The sequence below is a fragment of the Lissotriton helveticus genome, chromosome 7, assembly GCF_964261635.1.
Source record: "Lissotriton helveticus chromosome 7, aLisHel1.1, whole genome shotgun sequence".
Lineage (NCBI taxonomy): Eukaryota > Metazoa > Chordata > Amphibia > Caudata > Salamandridae > Lissotriton > Lissotriton helveticus.
In genome coordinates this window covers 642,536,099-642,559,256 of record NC_136068.1, presented here as the reverse complement: position 1 = coordinate 642,559,256, position 23,158 = coordinate 642,536,099, and the positions used below count along the sequence as shown (strand labels likewise).

The 23,158-nt window shown below is 44.1% G+C and overlaps 1 protein-coding gene across 1 annotated transcript in view; it reads right to left on the bottom strand.

Moving 5' to 3' along the window:
* Positions 1 to 1,905: 1,905 nt before the first annotated feature.
* Positions 1,906 to 23,158, bottom strand: part of LOC144768886 (dynein regulatory complex protein 11-like) — a 743,718-nt gene continuing 722,465 nt past the window's right edge. Inside the window, exon 20 of the mRNA XM_078652900.1 lies at positions 1,906 to 2,800. Coding sequence (XP_078509026.1) covers positions 2,780 to 2,800 — 21 coding nt within the window. The 3' untranslated portion in view covers positions 1,906 to 2,779. The remainder of the gene's footprint in view (positions 2,801 to 23,158) is intronic.

Genomic DNA, 23,158 nt, shown 5'->3' with positions numbered 1-23,158 from the left:
AGTGTAACATGCCGAGATCTAGCTTTGATATAATCACATGTACTCACACCGAATCTCTCTTAGGAACATTTTTGTTTATAGTCTCACAAACATGAAGCCTTCCCATGTTTACATGCGGTTATAAAGGATGTATGATAGAACCACGACAGCGTTAAAAACGAATGTGTCTTTGCAACAACTTTCTTTACCATGAATATGCCTTTCCCATGAATGCCTTTACATATATATATATATATACCACCATACAAAATCAGGCACCGACTCCGTGGGATGAAGTTATATATATATTACATATTACATATTACATATTACAAAGAGTCCGGTCGGGTAGAGGCCGTCAAACAGGGCGGTCCGAGTTCAGTGTACCGGTTACCCTGCTATATACTGCACGTGATCAAGGCGTAAGCTGAAACGCGTTGCTGTGCAGCCAAATAAAGCTTGTTGCTGCAACAATCCAAGGTGTCTGTGTAAAAACTTCTTGAATCGAGAAGCTTGAGGAGAGTATATATTTATATATATATATGGGGTTGTAAGTTAGGTTGGACTGCTAATACCATAACACATTGCTGCTGATGCCCAATCAGGCGAGAGATCTTAAACAGGAGGGCGGGACTCTAACTAATTAAAAGCAGGTGTTCCAAACTCAAGCTGTGATTGTGGTGCTTTGATATGGCTCGTGAACAAGGATTGATTTCTGAAACGCGTTGAGCCAAGAAAGTTTACAGTGTCAGTTTGGTCAGCAGAAATGTGCTGGTGACCTCACTGTAGGAGGAAACGTCTTCGGGAGTGGCATTCTCATCAAGGGCAACTTTGTGTGAGTGGATTTTTTGTGGCTTAGTCCAAGTCGCGAGGATGCCCCACCGTGATTCAGCGGACCTGGGGTGTCGGTGAGACCTGGCACCGTGTATAGGATGATCACGCTCAACAGTGAGTGTTCTGTTAATTGCAGCAGGTTCTGCATACCCAGCGGACATTCACCCACTTGGGGTTTGATTTTAACCTTCACTTTGCCACAAAGGCAGCACCCACAGGGGTTGTAAGTTAGTTTGGACTGCTAATACCATAAGACATTGCGGCTGATGCCCAATCAGGCGAGAGATCTTACCCAGGAGGGCGGGACTCTAACTAATTAAAAGCAGGTGTTCCAAACTCAAGCTGTGATTGTGGTGCTTTGGTATGGCTCGTGAACAAGGATTGATTTCTGAAACGCGTTGAGTCGAGAAAGTTTACAGTGTCAGTTTGGGCAGCAGAAACATGCTGGTGACCTCACTGTAGGAGGAGAGGAAACGTCTCCGGGAGTGGCATTCTCATCAAGGGCAACTTTGTGTGAGTGGACTTTTTGCGGCTTAGTCCAAGTCGCGAGGATGCCCCACCGTGATTCAGCGGACCTGCGGTGTCAGTGAGACCCGGCGCCGTGTACAGGACGATCACCCTCAACAGTGAGTGTTCTGTTAATTGCAGCAGGTTCTGCATACCCAGCGGACATTCACCCACTTGGGATTTGATTTTAACCTTCACTTTGCCACAAAGGCAGCACCCACAGGGGTTGTAAGTTAGTTTGGACTGCTAATACCATAAGACATTGCGGCTGATGCCCAATCAGGCGAGAGCTCTTACCCTGGAGGGCGGGACTCTAACTAATTAAAAGCAGGTGTTCCAAACTCAAGCTGTGATGGTGGTGCTTTGGTATGGCTCGTGAACAAGGATCGATTTCTGAAACGCGTTGAGCCGAGAAAGTTTACAGTGTTAGTTTGGGCAGCAGAAACGTGCTGGTGACCTCACTGTAGGAGGAAACGTATTCGGGAGTGGCATTCTCATCAAGGGCAACTTTGTGTGAGTGGATATATGTATATATATATAACTTTTCACATCCTCCGAAGACGTCAGGACACTTTCGCAGCGGTTCACCTCAGGATCAAAGGTTACCCTGTGCTCCAAACACTCACTCACCAAGCGCAAACATGCGCGAGTGCACTCCTTCCAAATAAATAACGGCAGTCCCAGATCCAGTTGAAAATAGATTTATTTAATCAGCATAGGAGCCAAGAAAAATACCCTACGCGTTTCAGTGGCAAAACCGCCCTGCTCACGGGTAATAGGAAGTGGAACAGATCATGCATGTACACAAAGTACGTGAAACGTGACAATGAAAACAAAAAGTGGACTACCGTTCCCAAACTCATGTCGGCCATCTTATAGTGGTTTCATTAAATCGCTTTAACATTATATAGTCATTGTGACAAGTAAAGAAATATATCAAATGCAGGTTGATTTATAAAAAATATATGTCGCCCACAATGACTAATAAGAGTAAATGTGCCGGTCTCCACCCTTCACACACACATATCATTGTTCAACTAAGAGACGTGTAAATTTAATTTTCTGATCAAGATAATAATGGTGCTCCACCATAGACAATACATGATAATAATTCCTCATGAATAGACATAAGGTGTAACTACAATTCACAGTGCTTAAGTTTCTGTATTTCAATAAGGTGAGTGTGATGGTATTTCATATAGTAGTCCGAGTAATACAATCACCAAGTAGGTATAATGACTACTGCCTACACATCAAAAAAAAAAAAAGAAAAAAAAAATATATATATATATATATATATTTTACTGTATAAAAATATAATAGCCTAATACAAGTTTATATATTGGCACTCATCAATCACGAGAGAAAAATTCACAACATCTGTTGCCATGATAAAACCATGTGTGAAATAAAGCCCCAGTGGGCAGCCAATCCATCATCTCTCTTTGGACTACATAGTTTATCCAGAACATGACATCACCTGTACAGAAAGACAAACAACAATAGGGACCATTAGATTCAAGAAGAGGATCTATAGGCCAAATGCAAGTTAGGGACATAAAGGTAGTATACATTTCAGTGAATTAAAAAGATTTTAAATATTACAGAATTATAATACAGTAGATTACTGAGAGACATATATGTATGTATGTTGTAGGTCCAGCTAGGACTATAGCATAGAACAAAATTCAAAAATTACAGAGATTCAAGATTAGCATCAAACATCAGTGAGGTTCTATACACATACTCCATTATCAACAAAGGATCCAAACGAGAATCTAGTCACCTAGGTGCCAGGAGAGCTGGCGCCGCGGCCAGGGCGACTGACTCCGGAATCTGGGGATCACGGTTCGATCCCCGGCACCGGCGGCAGATTAGCCCAGCACCATGTGACTCTGGGCAATAGCTTGCTTAATCTTCCCGACCGCCCCCAGCGCCTAGAGACCCTTACGGGTGATTGTGCGCTTTACAAATGTGGATTTATTTATTATTTATTCAGAGTTGAGCCCCCCTGGAATCCTGGTGTCCAAATCCAGAATATATCTGGACTCGAGTTGTCGCAATTTGCGAATCCTGTCACCAACCACATCACAGTGGGCGATTTCAATCTAGAAGGTGCATGAATGACTGAACGGTTTTTAGAGAGGGGTTATAATCTCCAGGTGATTAAAGATGCATTCCTCAAGGCACGCAATGTTACTCATGCTGAAGCATGATTGACTGTTTACTTGACTAATTTAAAGTGTCTCACTAAATATATTGGATAGTGACTAAACTGTGTGAGCATCTGTATCACTTTGTCAGTTGTTGTGTAAACTACTTCTCCAGTTGGTTACTAGTTATTGGAAAGTCTATATTAGTTATTGATTAGTTAACTGAGTATTTGTATGGGAGAGTGAATGTGTGTGTGGTTCGGTGGGAGGTGTGTGACTGCCCAAAGATGTGTGAATAGTTGATTTAGTAGGTATATGACGTTAAGACTACATGTTATAACAGTTGTTTTGGTGAGTGAATATCTCTATGGGTGTGGTGATGAGCAAATATCTCTCTCAATGGTACATGTCCAACAAAGTAGAAAAATAAAAGGCAATGTAGGTGTCAGTTGTTGTTTATAAATAAGTATACATAAGACTCAGTGATTGTATGTGTGACTGTATGGATAATTGTATACTTGTAATAGTGATTTTATAACACACTAAGTATAAGTTACTATCTATATGAATAGATAAAGTGGTGTTTGTATAAGTGTATAGCTAAGTAAATGTAAGTATGATCCATTGTTTGCATAGATGAATAGGATGACTTCATAAGTGAATAGGATGTGTGCTGGTGTGTAATGTCGATTTAGGTGTATAAGTGTATTTGATAGTGTTCTATTGATCATTGACTGCATGTATGAGTGAATCTGTAGGTAAGTGATTAGACGTGTGTATAGATCTAGGAATCACTGAGTGGGTTTTTAGAAACTTGCATTCAAATATGGTACTCTGTATTTTACAGTGAGTGGTGAAAGGTTATACTAGTGTATGATGAGGTGTATCTGATTGTCACGTGGATGATGTCATCAGTGATGTCATTTGAGATGTCATCAGTGATGTCACTGACCATGTCATGAATGATGTAATATGTGACATCATCAGCAGTGGATTGCGGGCGCGCGAGATATAGTTAGTACAACTAACTATATCGGAGGAATTTCAATGGTTTTGTACGAGTGAAATGTCCAGCTAACTATAACACCCCTAAAACCTACGTTTTTTTCAGTGAATTTCTAAGGTTTTTTAAATGCTAATTCCTAACTATGTCAGGCCTGAAACCTTTGGTTTTTTCAGTGAATTTCAAAGGTTTTTTAAATGCTAATTCCTAACTATATCAGGCCTGAAACCCATGGTTTTTTCAGTGAATATCGAAGGTTTTGTAAATGACAATTTTTAATGTATTAATTGTTATATTTTTTTTATACTGATTTACTAAATTTTTTAAACTATTTATTTTTAGATATTTCATTTTTTAAATTACATTGTAATTACATTATACATTACGTTACAAAATATACTTTCTCAGAATGAAATACTTTAGTTTAAATACTTTGCAAATAGGCAATAGACTTTTAAGTACAGTAGTTACATGGGCAACACAATTTCAAACACAATGCAATATTGACCTCAATGTGTTTTTCAAGTTAAATGCAATTAGTTACTTTATGGATTACTTTTCTAACCACAGGACTGGATCCTAGATTCAGTCCTTGGACATCTCCTGTAAACGGTTGAGTAAAAGTGTTTTAGTTACAGTAGTGATTTTTAAGGAATATTATTGTATTTTAAAAATTTACAGAAATGTTTTCACATAGACTACCAAATGTTATCCTATGGGAGGAAAATCACTTAGCAGGTAAGTAGTGTTATCATTACTTTTTCTTACTCAGTGGTGGATCCTGGATCCAGCACTAGTGCATCTCCTGTAAACAATTGAAAGAATGCGTTTAGGTCATACAGGCGATTTTTAAGGAATATTTTTAGTTTGTGAAAATAGACACAGAAACTTTTCTGGTGAAAAACAGACAATGAATTCCTATGGAAGGAAATACAAGTTACTGTAAGTATGGTTAAAATTACTTTTCAGGATCAGTAGTGGGCTGAAAGATGCAGCACTGAGGTCTCTCCTGATAACAGGTGAGTAAATCGGAATTCGTAGTTCGGCTGATTTTAGAGGAATTTTTTAAAGTTCCAAAACTCCACACTTAGAAGAAGTTCCAAGTGAAACCAATCAATGTTAGCCTATGGAAGGAAATTAAAGTTACTGTAAGTATGGTTAGAATTACTTTTGAAGATCAGTAGTGGGCTGAACGATGCAGCACTGAGGTCTCTCCTGATAACAGGTGAGTAAATCGGATATTGTACTACATCCAGTAAGCGTCACAGAGCTGCGTAGCGGAGAGATGTAAAAAAGGGCACGGCATGCACCACCTCTCTGGAACGCAGCTCAGTGGTGCTTCCTGGAAGCACCTGGTGGACTACTTGGCCCCCATGGTTCCTCAGGTTTGAAGTTGAATTTGTTCCCCTACTTAAAACGCGCCACAGGGCGTCTTTGCACACATCACGTCAGGCCCCGTCCCTTCCCTTCACCACTGTCTAAACGCGCCCTGTCACCGTTCTAAGTTGAGAGATTAAGTCCATTAAATCCTAAGGATCCCTAGGGTCAAACTAGCCCACTAGGTACCTCCAGTAAGCACCACAGAGCTGCGTTGCAGAGAGGTATAAAAAGGGGCGTGGCCTCTGAACACCTGTCTGCAACACAGCTCCCTGGCTCATACTGGAGATACCTGTTGGGCTATTTGGCCCCCAGGGACCCTCATTATTGAAAGAGAATTAATTCCCCAACTTACAACACACCACGGGGCGCGTTTGCACACTGATGAAGGAAGGGGGCGTGGTCTGAGGTGACATGTCTGAAAACACGCCCTGTGGCGCGTTGTAAGTTAGAGAATTAATTCCTCTTCATTCCTGAGGTCCCCTGTGGGCCAACTAGCCCACCAGGTACCTCCAGTATGTGCCAGGGAGCTGCGTTGCAGAGAGGTGTTCAGAGGCACGCCCCTTTTTACAACACATCTCCGTGGCACTTACTGGAGGTACCTGGTGGGCTAGTTGGCCCCTAGGGGACCTCTGGATTTAAGAGGGATTAGTTCCCCAACTTAAAACGTGCCACAGGGCGTGTTTTCACACACATCACCTTAAGCCCGGCCCCCTACCTTCACCACTTTGCAAATGCACCCGTGGTGCGTTCTAAGTTGGGGATTAAGTCCCCTTGAATACTGGGGTTCCCTGGGGGCCAACTAGCCCACCAGGAACCTCCAGTATGCGCCAGGGGGCTGCGTTGCAGAGAGGTGTAAAAAGTGGCATGGCCTCTTTACACGTCTCTGCATCGCAGGCCCCTGGCACATACTAGGATGTTCCTGGTGGACTAGTTGGCACCCAGGGACCCCCAGTATTCAAGGGGAATTACTTCCCCCTCTGCAAACGCGCCAGGGGGTATGATTGCAGAGTGGTGCAGGGAGGGGGTGTGGCCTCCTCCCCGATCCCAGTGTTTTTCTTTTTTTTTTTTAAGAAGGGGGCTATGTAGCCCCCCCCAGGGCCTGCCCCCTATTTATTTATTTTTTAATTAAAAAAAATGAGGAAGGGGCCGCGTTGCCCCCCTCCCGAGGCCTTAATCGCCCCGGGGACCCCATCCCCCGGGGCATGGCCTTTCATTTTTTTTTTAAATAAACTACTTGGGAGGGGGTCCTCGTGGCCACCTTCCCGGGCCACTTCTGGCCCCGGGGACCCCGGGGCCTGGCCCTCTCCGTTGAGGACCGTGGGGGGTCCCCAAGCCCCCCACAGTCCTTGCCAGCTCCCCGCGCCCTGCGGGAGCGGGCATTGCTTTTCTGCATGGGGAGCAGCTAACATGCTGCTCCCCATGTAGGAAAGCAATCGGCTTTGGTTTTTGGAAGAGAGACAGGTTTCCTGCTCTCTCTTCCAAAAACCAAAGCAGTTTGTTATGGCTCGCGCCCTACCATAGCAAACTAGAGTGTCCCGGGGTAGGCACCCCGGGACACTGCAGGAGCCGGCCCTGGGGGGTGGCGGTCCCCAGGGGCACCACAAGGCTTCCCCCTCCTGGTGGCGGTCCCCGGGGCTGCGGGGCCCCTCTGGGCCCCCATTATTATAAAAAGAAATAAGCCCCAGGGGTGGCGGTCCCCAGGGCTGCGGGGCGCCATGGCCCCCCCCGCATACATAATATTAAAGCCCCAGGGGGTGGCGGGCCCCTCTGGGCCCCATTATAATAAAACACATTGCCCCCGGGACTTGGCCCCCGGGGGCTAATTACAAATTTATCAGGCTTTTTTTTTTGTTGTTGCGGGATACGCGTACCCTACGCATAGCCTGCGATTTTTAAAAAAAGATAATTTTTTTGGGGCCTTGGGGACTTTGTGGGACCCCCTGAGCAGGCCTAGGGGGTCAGGGTGTTTCTACCCTGCTCCCTTTGCGCCTTTTGCACACTTGTTTTTCAGTTTTCTTGTGCCTCGCTTCTACCGAGACACAAGATGGCTGCCAACACTTCCTGGTTTGGAGTGTTGTCAGACAGTTGACAGCCAATTAGCATGCAGCTCGTGCTCGTAATGGTACGTGTATAGTACGCATACCGTACTTCGTCCATAGATATATCTATGATTTTACTTTTGATTTTCTCAGGAACTACTGCACGGATTTACACCATTTAACAAAAAGCGTAATCTGCAAACCAAACTTTACCTTTTTGCCAAATTTGGTGTAATTCCGTTCAGCAGCCTCACATAAAGGTCCCTATGGAAAATTGCCTTGGGAAAACACGTTTTGGACCCACCTTTTTTCTCGGCCCCCGCTTGACGAATCACCCCGAAACTTTTGGGATAGGAGCGGAGCGAGTGCCCCATCTACTTGGAGAATTTCATGAAGATTCGTCAACCGGTGCCAAAGTTATTCCAAGTAGAATGTTGCGGATTTCCTATGGAAACTAGGTCCTGACTTTTTCTACCTAATGGCGAGGTAATTTATATATATATATGTATATATATATATATATATATATATATATATATATATATATATATATGCAACAGCAGCAGTCTCACACCACACCGACACCGCGATAGCAGAGACCACGCAAATCCCACGTATTTTCTTCGGCAAAAGTTTATTTAGAGTTGATTCACCAAATGTATGTATATATATATATATTCACTGAAAAAACCATAGGTTAGAGACCATATATAGTTAGCTGGACATTTTATTGACATAAAACCAATGAAATTCCATATATATATATATATATATATGACCCGATTTTTGTAAATTGGGAGGGAATTGCTGCCCCTTTACCCCCGACCCCGTTATTGTGGTCTGACCACTTCCTGGTAACTTGTGAAATTTTTATCAGTCAAAATAAAAGCCCACCAATCAGAGTCCATTCGCTGAAGCGCCGTAACTGGAAAAAGTTCACTCCGGCTCAGTTTAAAAGCTTCCTAGATGAGCATCCCCTTATCAGAGGGACCTCACTTCAAGAGGTATGGAACAACTACGAGCAATGGTTAGAGAATGCTCTAGATAAAATAGCCCCCTGGACTACTAAACCCCCTACCAGGCGTGCTAAATCTGAGCCTTGGTTTTCGGAAAAACTCCGACTTGCAAAAGCCCACTGTAAATCTATTGAGCGCAGTTGGAGGAAGAGCTATGCACCAGGCCTCAAAATGAAGTATAGAACCGAACTAAAAATATACCAAAAAATGGTTAGAGAAGAAAAAAGTATTTTTTTCAACAATAGAATTGAGGAAGCTGCCCACCCTACTAAGGAATTATTCCGTATTTATAAAGAACTGACCAGCTCGTCCCGTCTAGAGACTTTGGATACCTATTCCACGGAAATATGCGAACAAATCGCTGATTTTTTTGTGGAAAAGGTGGAGAAGATCCATGCTACCTTCTCCAAAACCCCTGATGTAAGGGATAACGTAGACATAATAATTCCCGCCACTCAAAATCCGACATTGTCTATGTTTACCATCCCAGATAAAAAGGATCTACTTAATATTATTAAAAGTATACATTCTGGATCCCCCAGGGATGTATGTCCATACGATAAAAGTAAGGACATCATGGAAAACACTCTTATTGACCACATCAGCCATATGATCTCCTTATCCTTCCAGGAATGTTTTGTCCCGGAAGCCTGGAAATTAGCGCAAGTGATACCGTTAAAAAAAAAACCAAACATTCCCATTACACAGTTTAATAACCTAAGACCTATATCACTCCTTCCATACTGCGCCAAAATTATAGAAAAAGTTGTTAATAAACAACTCATGGATTTTGTAGAAAAAGAGAACTTACTCCATCCCTCTCAATCAGGATTCAGGCCAGGATATTCCACAGAATCGGCAGTTCTGTATTCCACGGAATGCATCCGAATGATGGTGGATGAGGGCGAGACTGCAGCACTGGTCATGCTGGACCTTAGTGCAGCATTTGATACTGTGCTGCACTCTAAGCTGCTATCGCGCCTATTAATATTAGGAGTGAATGGTCCAGCACTTGACTGGCTTAGATCTTTCCTTACCATGAGATCATTCCAACTACACTGCCCACCCTTCAGGTCATCTTCCCGTAGTGTCAGCCATGGGGTTCCACAGGGCTCTAGTCTGAGCCCTACTTTGTTTAACATCTATATGGAACCCCTGGCTGACATAGTAAGGAATTTTGGGGTGGGCATTGTTAGTTATGCTGATGATACTCAACTCATGTTCAAAATTACACCGGACTGTAAGGAAAATGCCGCAAATTTTTCAAACTGCATGTCGGCAGTAGCCACTTGGATGGACGATAACTGTCTGCGCCTTAATGGAGAAAAGACAGAGGTATTGGTGGTGGGGAAGGAAACATCTGTGTGGTCTGATGCGTGGTGGCCCTGTGAACTGGGAAATCTCCCCACACCTGCTAAAGTGGTAAAGAATTTGGGGGTCATGATAGATTCTGACCTGTCGGGCAAAACCCATGTGAACAAAACTATAGGAAAGTGCACTGGCATACTTAAAATTCTCCGTAAAATCATTGACTTGATTCCTATAGGAGCAAGAAAAACCATAGTTCACGCCTTAATAACGCCACATCTGGACTATGGTAATGCCCTCTTAATAGGTCTCAATCTCAAAGGCCTTCACCAGCTTCAATGCATTCAAAATACGGCGGCTCGTCTGGTGTTAGGTCTCCCGAGAAAAACTTCTATTAAATCTGCCCTAACCAAACTGCACTGGCTTCCTATCAAGGAAAGAATTATTTAAAAAAATCTCTGCTATGCCCACAGGATAGCCCATAACAAAGGCCCCCTGTACCTTGGTAGTCTTCTGACTATACATCGACCGATGAGAGCTCTAAGGTCATCTGGGGCAATGCAATGTAAAATCCCCCTTATTAAAAAAGCTAAAATGGGTGGTAAATCCTTCCGATTTTTAGCTGCTAAGCACTGGAATGATCTCCCCCTTCAATTGCGGATGGAACCGTCCGAAAGAATTTTCAGAGCGAAACTCAAAACGCTCCTCTTCCCTAAATAGTTAGCTGATATGACTCTCTTTCTCTAGTATCTCTGGGTCTACCTTTTGGATGATCTATAAGCAGTTAGCGCGGGGACACACAGTTTGTGCAGCCAGGCGCTTTATAAGTGTTTTATTATTATTATTATTATAGTTAGTTGCACTAACTATATATCGCGCACCCGCAATCCACTGCTGATGATGTCACATATTACATCATTCATGACATGGTCAGTGACATCACTGATGACATCACTGATGACATCTCAAATGACATCACTGATGACATGACTGATAACAACATCCAGTGATTTTTTGTTTCTGTAAAGTTTAAATATGTCTTACATATTGAAGAATGAGTGGATGTGTAAGTGTCTGGACGAAGGATTTAGTAGGTGCATGACTGACTGTATGACTGAGTGATTAAATGTGTCTCACTGAGTGCATGGGTTAGTGACTAAACTGTCTTAATTTGTGCATCATTATGTCTGTTGTTCTGTAAACTGCTGCATGTGTTGATCAGTAGCTATATGAGTAACTATATGGGTTATTGATTGATTGCCCAAGTATTTGTATGAGAGACTGAGTGTGTGTGTGGCTGGCTGGGAGGTGTGTGACTCTGTGCAGATCAATGTGTACTTGTATCAATGATTGTATAAGAAGGTAAGTATGTGTTAGTATATGTTTGAAAATGTAAGGTGCTCTATGTTTAACTGTATAGACAAGAAAATGGAAGTGTCATTGATTCTTTACAGGACTGACTAGGTGTGTGAGTAACTCCATGGATGAGTGGCAGACTGTGAGTGTCTGTATAGGTGATGAGTGCATATGATAGTGTTGTAAAGATGAGTGATTGTATGTATGAATGATTGTATGGGTGAATGAGTGAAGGTGTGTGTAGACGTAGGAATCAGTGAGTGCATATGTAGTAACTAGTATTGGTGTGTCAATGGTTTCAAAAATTATACTCTGTATTTAACACTGGGTGAAACAGAGGTTATATTAAAATGTGAGGAGATGCATTGTATTGTCACATGAATGATATCATCAGTGATTTGGTCATTGATGTCAAATGAGATGTCATCAGTGATGTCATTTGAGATGTCATCAGTGATGTCATCAGTGATGTCACTGACCATGTCATGAATGATGTAATATGTGACATCATCAGCAGTGGATTGCGGGTGCGCGATATATAGTTAGTGCAACTAACTATATATGGAATTTCATTGGTTTTATGTCAATAAAATGTCCAGCTAACTATATATGGTCTCTAACCTATGGTTTTTTCAGTGAATTTTCAAGGTTTTGTAAATGCTAATTCCTAACTATATATGGTCTATAACCTATGGTTTTTTCAGTGAATTTTCAAGGTTTTGTAAATGCTAATTCCTAACTATATATGGTCTATAACCTATGGTTTTTTCAGTGAATTTCAATGGTTTTTTAATAGCAAATATCATAAGCTGTCGAATGTCAAGTACGTGGTAAGTAAAAACATTTTCGTGTTTATGCACACTGATCTGCTTTGAATGCTGCCCCCCACCCCTCATTTCTATTAGGTGTACTCTCTCTTTGCAGATAGTGAAGGGTAGTTAACGCAGGCCTTTGCCCCCGTTGTAATCCGTCGTGCCTGCTTCTCTCTCCATTTGATTGATTGTTCTCTTTGGTTCATTCTCTATTTACAAACAAGCACAGAGTCGCAATACTCTGTTTAGTCTTTGCAGATAGCGAAAAATCGTGTAAAAAAACAAAAGGAATCGAGCAAAATCAGTAGGCCACTAATGGGATCTCTTTTTGACCTCGCTAAAATAGAAACATTAGGAACAACCTGTTGAAAATAGCAATGTGTATGTACATAAGCGGCGTTCATTTGTGTTCACAGTACCCCTTGTTGATTGTTTGAATCGAGCATTGAATTGTTCGAAGTTGGTTCTCTTAAGGATCTTCTCTGCCTGCAAACGAGGAAGAATAGGAATATTCTCTCTCCCTTTGCAGATAGTGAAGGGTAGGTAACGCAAGCCTTTAACACGTCGTACCTATTTCATTCCTCATTGATTGATTGATTGTCCGAACATTGACTGTTTGGGAATTAGTTCTTTTTGGAGGTATTCCCAGTTTGCAAATAAACGTAGGAAAATCTTTGCAAGTAGTGAAAGTGTAGGTAATGCGGACCTTTCTCCCCCGTTGTAATCTGTCATGCCTATCTACTCCCCACTGATTGATGCACCTGTTTCACCCGGACCATTTACTAGAGATAGGTCATCTGGCCCAACAAGAGAGCACCCCTAGTGAAAAGGACATATGCAATAATAACGAAGTGATCACTGTATCCTGTTAACAGAAACTTTAGCATGAAACAACCTGGAAAGAAAAGAATAGGAAAACGAAAATCAGTAGGCCACTGATGAACTTTTTATTAAATAACAAACAAAGAAACGATAACAATACGTAATGATAAAACCTATTATTGTCCTAGAAACAAGAAACGTTAGAAGTAAGCCCGTAATAAGAAACCTGAAAACATCGCCCCTCACTGCCCCAAAACGTGTCTGTCCCACCGCCTGCCACGGCCAAATAACGGCAAACTGGGAAAGATAGAAGTCAGCAGACATCCGCCCCATTCTAGAAACTTCCAAAGGGCAACAGGTTTTCGGCTACGCCCAGCCGGAAGCAACACATATAAGGCGGGTCCTGCTGCCACGCCTCGGCCAGGAGATCATCACGTAGGGTGTAGCCGGAGGAGAGGCCGAGGCCAGCGGGACCCGGCCAGGGGGATTGACAACGCTGGAGAGTTGCAGGGGGGCGAATGTCCGTGTCCTCGACCCTCCCCTCTCTCTCCCAGTCCGGCCGCGGTGGCCCTTGACAGTTGCAGGTAGTCCCGCCACATTCTCTACCGGTCCGGCCACCAACGGCCGGGGCCGATGGGATCCGGCTGCAGCCGATAAACCAAGGAACCCGTTCATGGGGCCAGAGCAAGGGGCGTCCGGCCGACATCCACCGGAAGCCCGGCCCGAAGACGGACGCGACATTTCTTCTTTCTTCAATAATGGCTTTGACAACACTGGGGGGGATGTCTTGCACATGCCTCCGACCCCCCCCCCTCGTCCACATCGCCTGGTCCGGCCATAACAAATCTCAAGCGAGACGCCGTGGGGTGCACTGGGAGGGAGAGACGGTGCGAACAGGCCTCTCCCGCCTCCCCAGTGGAGGCTTCCCACCTGCACCCTCAGCGCTCCAGGCGCCCGGAAAAGGGTTCTTCCACTGTGGCGATGCTGCAACGTCTCGCCCGGCAGGGTGGAGCCCGTCCGCTCATTTGACCCCGCGATCGCCAGTAGCTACCGAACTCTCAAAATGGCGATCGACCTGGCAAGAGCGGGCCCAGCATAAACAAATGGCCCGGTCACTGGTTGACTCCACCACCGTAGTCCTCCACGACCTTGAAGATTCTAGAGGAGCCGCGGGAGTCTCCGACCCCCGCAGACACCCCCGATGGGGAATGACTGCCATGATCGCCCGTGGAGTGACGAAACTGTATCCACGGGACGTCGGCGCTCCCATGCTGGCGCCAGCCTCACTTTGAATTACTAGAATCCTGCAAACCTCAGTTCCGGTGAAAGCACACTCTGACCCGGTAGGAAAAATTGTTGCACCCCCTCCCCTTTTTGACTGATAGTTCAAACCACCGATCCTTTCCTTTGCCCTTTTACCAGAACTTTGGACTGCCTCCCCCTCTTTTACATTTTCTAGAGAAAACAAAACATTAACCACTACATTAGCATAGCAGTTGACACCAGAACTGTTTTCAAATTGAAAACCAACAACATCTTCAACAGAATCCTTTTTGTTTCTGCTGTGACCCTGCTACAGCACAGGCATTGTCCCCAGCAGTAATTCTGCAATGCCGGTAAGAATAGCTGTGGTGCCTACTGGACTCACTCACCCCCGCGGCGCCCCACGCCGTTATTTGCTGGGCGGCAACTTACTAGACATCACCTTCGTGCCATCTAGATTTCAGCGCGTTCTGCTGCCTTCGAACTATTCGCACAACAGACTGCTACTGACGACCCACCCCCAGGCAACATCTTCTGAATTTTCATAATTTGAAAGAACTAGTAACATGTCCTCATCAGGAATTTCCTCATGAAAAGTCTGCAATGATGATTCTTGTAACTCTATGGTCTCCAAACATTCGATAAATTCGCCATCAAGAGATTGATCAAAAAAATCATTCAAGTCATCTCCTCCTTGTGAGAATATTTCATTATTGGTGCTGTCAATTTCAATAAATGTATTGGATAATTCAAAAGAAATTGCCACGGTCTCTTCGTTGTTTAAATGTTTTTACTGTTTTTGTTTTGTTGTATATATTTATAAGTTATTAAAGTTTTATAATCCTACTACTTTGTTGGAGTGCTATATATTTTTAATGTGACACATAAATGTAAAAACTTTGATGTACAAAGAGTCATCCCTGGAATCTTCCGCTTCAGGCTCGGTCCCCTCCCCAATCACAATACAGGATGGTTTTCAGATAGTAGGAACACGTGTGGTGTGACGGATCTCATCGGGTGTGGGCCTTGATCTACTATAACTCCTTTGAAGAGGGGTGATTCTTTACAGCTGGGGCCATAAACTACATCTGCAGGGCTAGCTGATAGCCTGGACAATCGGACACAGAGGAAGAGGAGTGTCAGAGGGTGCGGTAGTGAATAGGGCGAAAGGGAGGTGTCAGGCAGGCACAGAGTGTGATTCTCAGGGAAGAGCAGCGCAGATGGGGAGAGGTTTATTGCCCATGCATAACACAGAGAGCGGGGGTGAGCAGTGCCTGGGGAAGATGCTTGCGAGGGGGAGCCATGCTACGAATCGACAGCGTGCAGAGAGTGGGTCTGGTCAAGGCATCTAAAATGGCTGCCGTGCACGACAAAAGTGTGGCATTTCAAAAAAGGCAAGATGGCGCAAACAATGTTTTTCAACACTTCCTCATTTCCTTCGAATCGAACGTTAACAGACGTTGGTGCATATTACCAAAGTTAAGCGATATTTATCGCTAACGATGCTTATCAACGAATTTTTTACCGCTAAGCATCGTCAGAAATTATCGAAGATAAACCTTGCTATTATCAAGGTTTATCGCAAATGCGATAAAAAACGACCGCAATGCATTAATATCACTGAAAACTCAGCGATATTCATGCATTACCGAGCTAATGCTCTTAGCCATGTTATCCACCTCCCATTGGATAACATGGCTAAGAACTGCTCAGGGCAGGTGTTAGTTTTTGGAGATATTCGCGCTTAGCGCGAATATCTCCAAAAGTTGGTAATAGGAGATATATATCTTGCATGTTGTAATGCAAATTATTGTGGTATATGGAACTCATACCATAATCTCTCAGGAAAGCAGAAACTGATCCTTTTGGGACCGCCTGAGAAGGCCTAGGGGGTGAGGGGTACTCTACTTTGCCCCCTTTTCACATTCCGAACTATTTTATTTTACTCTCTTCTGTAATTACACAAAATAGCAGCGATAAGATGCATCAGAGACACACAGTGAGAGAAAGGAGGCCGGAGATGAAGAAGAGATGTCAAATACACATTGGAGATAATATAGTGGGAGAAGGGAAGTAAATATGAGTAAACTTACCATGTAACATAAAAATGTTGCACTCTATACTATAAGTCTCATTTTATACTACAATCACTTCGCTACAACCTCATAAATTAAAAATAAAAATGAATAATGTCTCAAACAATTTTTGATTTCTAAATATAAATTTATTCTTCTGAATTTTCTAAATTTGAAAGAACTAGTAACATGTCCTCATCTGGAATCTCCTCATTAAAAGTCTGCAATGATGATTCTTGTAACTCTATGGTCTCCAAACATTCGATAAATTCGCCATCAACAGATTGATCAAAAAAATCATTCAAGTCATCTCCTCCTTGTGACAATATTTCATTATTGGTGCTGTCAATTTCAATCAATGTAGTGGAATCATTCAAGTCATCTCCTCCTTGTGACAATATTTCATTATTGCTGCTGTCAATTTCAATCAATGTAGTGGACAATTCAAAAGAAATTGCCACGGTCTCTTCATTGTGAGCCATTTTATTTTGAAATTGCTTGCTGTAAATTGCAGAAAAAAATAATCACTTTCATTTATCATTTTTAGTAATACATAATATAAAACTAACTTTATCAAGTATTTAGTATAACAGAAGGACTGCAAATAAATAACAGAAAACATTTTTCAAATTATCTTCAAGTGTACAACATAGTTCCCCTTACAAATTAAAAACTCACCTTTTTAAAAGTAGGAGAAGTGTTAGTACTGTGTAAATCAAACACCAGAAATTCACCACCAAAAATTCCTCACAAATGTACCTCAGACAGTAGTATCACAAAATGGCTGTGGTTTCCTCTCATTTGAGATATATACATAACCAATTAACTTTCATCACAAACAAATACAAAACCAAAGTAACATTTTAATTGGTTCTAAATTTCAACACTTTCAAATGTGTTTTCCCCATGCAATTTTCCATAGGACATTTACATACGTCTACAGCCTGAATGGCTGAACGGAATTACACCAAACTTGGCAAAATGGTACATCAAACCTAAGAGGTCAGGAAGGATCTACTATGCCCCCTTATGGTCATTTGCCCCTTCGCTTTGGCCTCCTCTTGTCTCTCGATCCTACCGAGAGACAAGATGGCGGCCGCTACGGACTGTTTGGAATGTTTACAGACGCCGGAGAACCAATCAGCTTCGCAAAGCTCCGTAACGCGAAAAGTACGCGAAGCGGAGCGCTGTTACAGATATATATCTTTTTTTGAACGTTAATTTCTCAAAATCCACTGGAGCACATATATTGAGACCTAGCAAAGGCACATCGGGCTACCAGTCCCTAATATTTTGCCAAGTTTCGTGCAAATCCATTCAGCCGTTCGATTATTATTATTATATTTTTTTTTTGCCCCGCGGGGCCCTTTTAAAACCTCCACATCAAACCTAGGGGGTCAGCGAGGATCTACTATGCCCCCTTATGGTCATTTGCCCCTTCGCTTTGGCCTCCTCTTGTCTCTCGATCCTACCGAGAGACAAGATGGCGGCCGCTACGGACTGTTTGGAATGTTCACAGACGCCGGAGAACCAATCAGCTTCGCTTCACAAAGCTCCGTATCGCGAAAAGTCCGCGAACCGGAGCGCTGCCCGGTCCGCTGTTACAGATATATATCTTTTTTTGAACGTTAATTTCTCAAAATCCACTGAAGCACATATATTGAGACCTAGCAAAGGCACACCGGGCTACCAGTCCCTACAATTTTGCCAAGTTTCGTGCAAATCCATTCAGCCGTTCGGGCTAAAAGTGAGGCCAACCGCCCTATGGGAAACTCAATGTTAAAAACACGTTTTGGGACCCCCCTTTTTTCTCGGCCCCCCCTTGACGAAACCCCCCCAAATTTTCAGGGGCTGCTCAGAAACAAAATGTTACATTTTCCTGAAAATTTCAGCCAATTCCGTCCACAAACGCCAAAGTTATTAGACATACAATTTTCAAAAATCCCATAGAGAAAAAATCCTAACTATATATACCTACTGGCGACCGCCAGTAGGTAATATATATATATATAGTAGATAGTCATAGTTAGAACCTATTTTCCATAGGAAAAGCGTTTTTTCTTTTCCCAATAACGGTTGATGAATCTTTGCAAACATTTCAAAACTATTAGCCCGCTCGGGTCAGTTCCTGTCTTGAAAGTTTCAGGGTGATTCGCCAAGCGGGGGCTAAGGAAAAAGGGGGTCCCAAAACGTGTTTTCTCCATGTTATTTTCCATAGGAAACTTTAGACAAGACTACAGCTCGAACTGCTGAACGGAATTACACCAAATTTGGCAAAAAGGTAGCCCTTGATTCAGAAGGAGCCCTTTTTGTGAAATGGTGTAAATCCGTTCAGTAGTCCTGGAAAAATTTAAAAAATAGAGGTCGGAAAATCAATTTCCCATGGGAAACTTTAGACAGGGCTACAGCTTGAACTGCTGAACGGAATTACACCGAATTTGGCAAAAAGGTAGTGCTTGGTTCAGAAAGCGTCCTTTTCTTTGAATGGTGTAAATCTGTTCAGTAGTTGCTGAGAAAATCAAAAAAACTAAAAGTTTTGATATTTAGAGGCGCGGTTGATCTGCGGACCCTCCCGACCACAAGCTTTATTCTAATTGGTTGTCCACACTCCAAACGAGGAAGTGTTGGCAGCCATCTTGTGACTCAGTAGAACCGAGTCACAAGAAAACAGAAAAACAAACGCAAAAAACAAGAAAAGGGGGTAGGGTAGAAACACCCTGACCTCCTAGGCCTGCTTAGGGGGTCCCACAAGGACCCCCGGGGTAAAAAAAAACTTTGTTTTTTATTTTAAATCGGCAAAAGTCGCGGACGACCTACAGATCCTGCCATGAAAATAAAAAAAACATCCCGGGGGCATGCCATATTGTAATTGCGGGGGCAGGGTTGAGCCCCCTCAACCCCGGGGACCTCCACCCCCGGGGCTTGTTTTTTTTTTAAAACAAAAGAACCTGTGTGGGGGGGCTCAAGCCCCCCCAGATGCCTCAGGAACGTCCACCTCCCCAGGGCTGTGCAAACGTTGGGAGGGGGGCCGTGTAGCCCCCCTCCTGGAGCCCTTGATGGCCTTGGGAACCGCCACACCACAGGGCCGGCTCCTGCAGTGTCCCGGGGTGCCCACCCCCGGGACAGTGCTGTTTGCAATGACAGGGCGGGAGCCGTGCGGCTCCCGCCCTGTCATTGCAAACTGCTTCGCTTCATTAAAACGAGAGCAAGGAAACCTGCTCTTGCTTCAATGAAGCAAAGCAGAATTGCTTTTCCACACGGGGAGCTGTGGAAAAGAAATGCCTGCTCCTGCAGGACGCGGGGAGCCGGCGGGACCGTGGGGGCATTGGGGCTCCCCCCACGGTCCCCAAAGATAGGGCCTGGGGAAGGGGTCCCCGGGGCTAGAAGTGGCCCAGGAGGGGGGCCAAGTGGCCCCCCTCCCCCCAAAAATTAAAAAATGAATAAAGGCCGGCCCTGGGGGATGGGGTCCCTGGGGCCAATAGAGGCCTCCTCAGGGGGGCCACACAGCCCCCCTCCATAAAAAATAAAAAATATGTGGCCATGCCCCGGGCGATCGGGTCCCCGCGGCCGGAATTGGCCACGGGAGGGTTGCCTACACGGCCCCCTTTCCGTTCATATTTTTTCTTATTTTTTAAAAAGGGGTCAGGCCCTGGGGGATGGGGTCTCCAGCACTCAAAAAAAGGAAAAAGAAGGGGGGCCACACAGCTCCCTTCTAAAAAAAAATATTTTTAAAACACACAATCATGCCGGAGGTCCCGCCCCCTTCCAGCAACACTGTGCAAACGCGCCCTGTGGTACGTTTTTAAATTGGGGAGGTACCTAGTTGGCTAGTTGGACCCCAGGGACCCTCAGGATTCAAGGGGACTTAATCCCATAACTTAAAACATGCCACAGGGCGTGTTTACACAGTGGTGAAGGGATGGGGCGGGGCCTGATGTGACATGTGTGCAAACATGCCCTATGGCACGTTTTAAGTTAAGGAATTAATTCCCCTTCAATACTGAGGGCCCCTGGGGGCCAACAAGCCCACCAGGTGCTTCCAGTAACCGCCATAGGCCTGCGTTGCAGAGAGGTGGTCCAGGTTACGCCCCTTTTTACAACTCTCTGCAATGCAGCTCTGTGGCACTTACTGGAGGTACCTAGTGGGCTAGTTGGACCCCAGGGACCCTCAGGATTCATGGAAACTTAATCCCCCAACATAAAATGTGCCACAGGGCACGTTTTCTCAGTGGTGCAGGGAGGGGGCGGGCCTGAGGTGATATGTGTGCAAACACGCCCTGTGGCGTGTTTTAAGTTGAGAAATTAATTACCCTTCAATCCTGAGGGACCCTGGGGGCCAACTAGTCTACCAGGTACCTCCAGTAAGTGCCACAGGCCTGCGTTGCAGAGAGGTGGTCAGGGCCACGCTCCTTTTTACACCTCTCTGCAACGCAGCTCTGTGGCGCTTACTGGAGGCACCTAGTGGGCTAGTTGGACCCCAGGGACCCTCAGGATTCAAGGGGAATTAATCCCCCAACTTACAACGCGCCAGGGGGCGGGTTTGCAGAGTGGTGGAGAAAGGGGGCATGGCCTTTATCTACCTCTCATCAATCCCACTGCGTGAGGCTTACTGGAGGTAAAAGGTAAGCTAGTTGGCCCCTAATGGACCCCCAGCAGTGAAGGGGACTTCAATCCCCATCCAAGAGCGTGCCAGGGAGCGCGTTTTTAAGAGTAGTTGGCAAAGTGGGCGTGGCCTGGTACGCTTACTTACTAATGTCCTTGGAGGCCAACTACCCCTCTTGTTACCTCCAGTAAGTCCCACACAGTGGCCCCCTTTCTCTACCGCTCTGCAAACGTGCCTCGTTGCCTCGTGGCAGACTACGGGATGGGGGATGAAGTCCACTTTAGTTCTGAGGGAGTTTGGAGGCCAAGAATCCCTCCTGGCACCTCCTGTAAGTCCTATGCTGCGGAATTCCTGAGCGATGGTTGGACGCCCAGCACCCTTTCTCCACCACTCTGCAAACGCGACTACTAGTTAAAGTAGCATATTTCTGCACCTCTGACTTAGCGGTAGTTTTAATCTCCCTGCCCTATTATGTACTAGGGCCTTACAGAGGCGGTCATGCTAATCACAGGGGTACCCCACTACATAGTGTTTCCTAGTATATGCAGGTGTTTTCACTGTGTTCTAAGTGTATTTTAGCATAGCACTCACTATAGGCCTGGTTAGTTAGAGTCAGTTACCACTTGTACCCGTCTCATAAAGTTGTGGGCACAGGATGCAACAAGGCCTCTTTTTGCTCCTCTGTTGGTTGTTTTTGCTTCTTCTTGCACTTTTCTTCGTCTTTGTGGACTTCTGTTGCTTCTTTCTGCATTTCTTTTGCATCTTTATGTGCGTTTTTTCTTCTTTCTTCACATGTCCTACCTCTGTAGGCATAGTTAGAAACTAGGATATAAAAAACCTTTAAAATTCACAAAAAAAAACATAGGTTTTCGAGCATTTTATAGTTAGAAATTAGCATTTAAAAAATCTTTGAAATTCATAAAAAAACATAGGTTTCAGACACGTTATAGTTAGAAATTAGTATTTAAAAAACCTTAGGAATTCAATGAAAAAAACATAGGTTTCAGGGGCGTTATAGTTAGTTGGACAGTTCACTCGTACAAAACCAGAGAAATTCCCCCGTTATAGTTATTTCAGCTAACTATAACTCGCGCCCTCGCAATGCACTGCGGATGACGTCACATATTACATCACTCATGACATGATCAGTGACATCACTCATGACATGACTGATGACATCTCAAATGTGCATTGTTTGGGCAAGACTTATAGTTAGCTGAACTAACTGTAACGGGGGAATTTCTCTGGTTTTGTGCCAGTGAAATGTCCAACTAACTATAACGCCCCTGAAACCTATGGTTTTTTCAGTGAATATATATATATATATGTATATATATATATATATATATATATATATATATATATATATATATATATATATATATATACTCCCAGCTCCCCATCTCTCCTTTCCTCAGAGGCCATGACCCAAGGAGAGAAGCGCCACAGCTTCGGCGGAGTAGCGCTTTCTTTATTACAAAATAATCAACGTACAGAATAATGGTAGGCCAACGTGTTTTGGCTGTTGTGGGAGAGAAGGATCTGCTTCTTATAGTTACCCCCACTTTTTGCTGATGTTTCACTGTTTTCGACTTAGACTGTCTTGGATCCTGCTAACCAGGACCCCAGCCTAGCTGCTTTCTTCTCTAAATTATTTGCATGTACTTTAGGTACACTCCAGATTTGATTCTGGGGTACCATTATAAGTTCCTACTATATGGTGTACTATATACCCATTGCATAGGTACCCCAGAGGCCTCTCAGGGGCTGAGGCATATATTGTGCCACCCCTGGGAGACCTTTCAAAATGACATACCAGGTCTGCTACAGCAGCCTGTGTAAGGTGGTGCATGCACCCCTTACTTAGATATAAGTTCACTATATCAAACCATAACAGTGCACATATAAACCTATCAGTCACCCCTATGGCAGGCCTTATCAATCCTGAAGGCAGGGTGCTGGGCTTTATGTGAGAGGGTGCCACTGCATGAGCAGAGCCCCTCTGTAG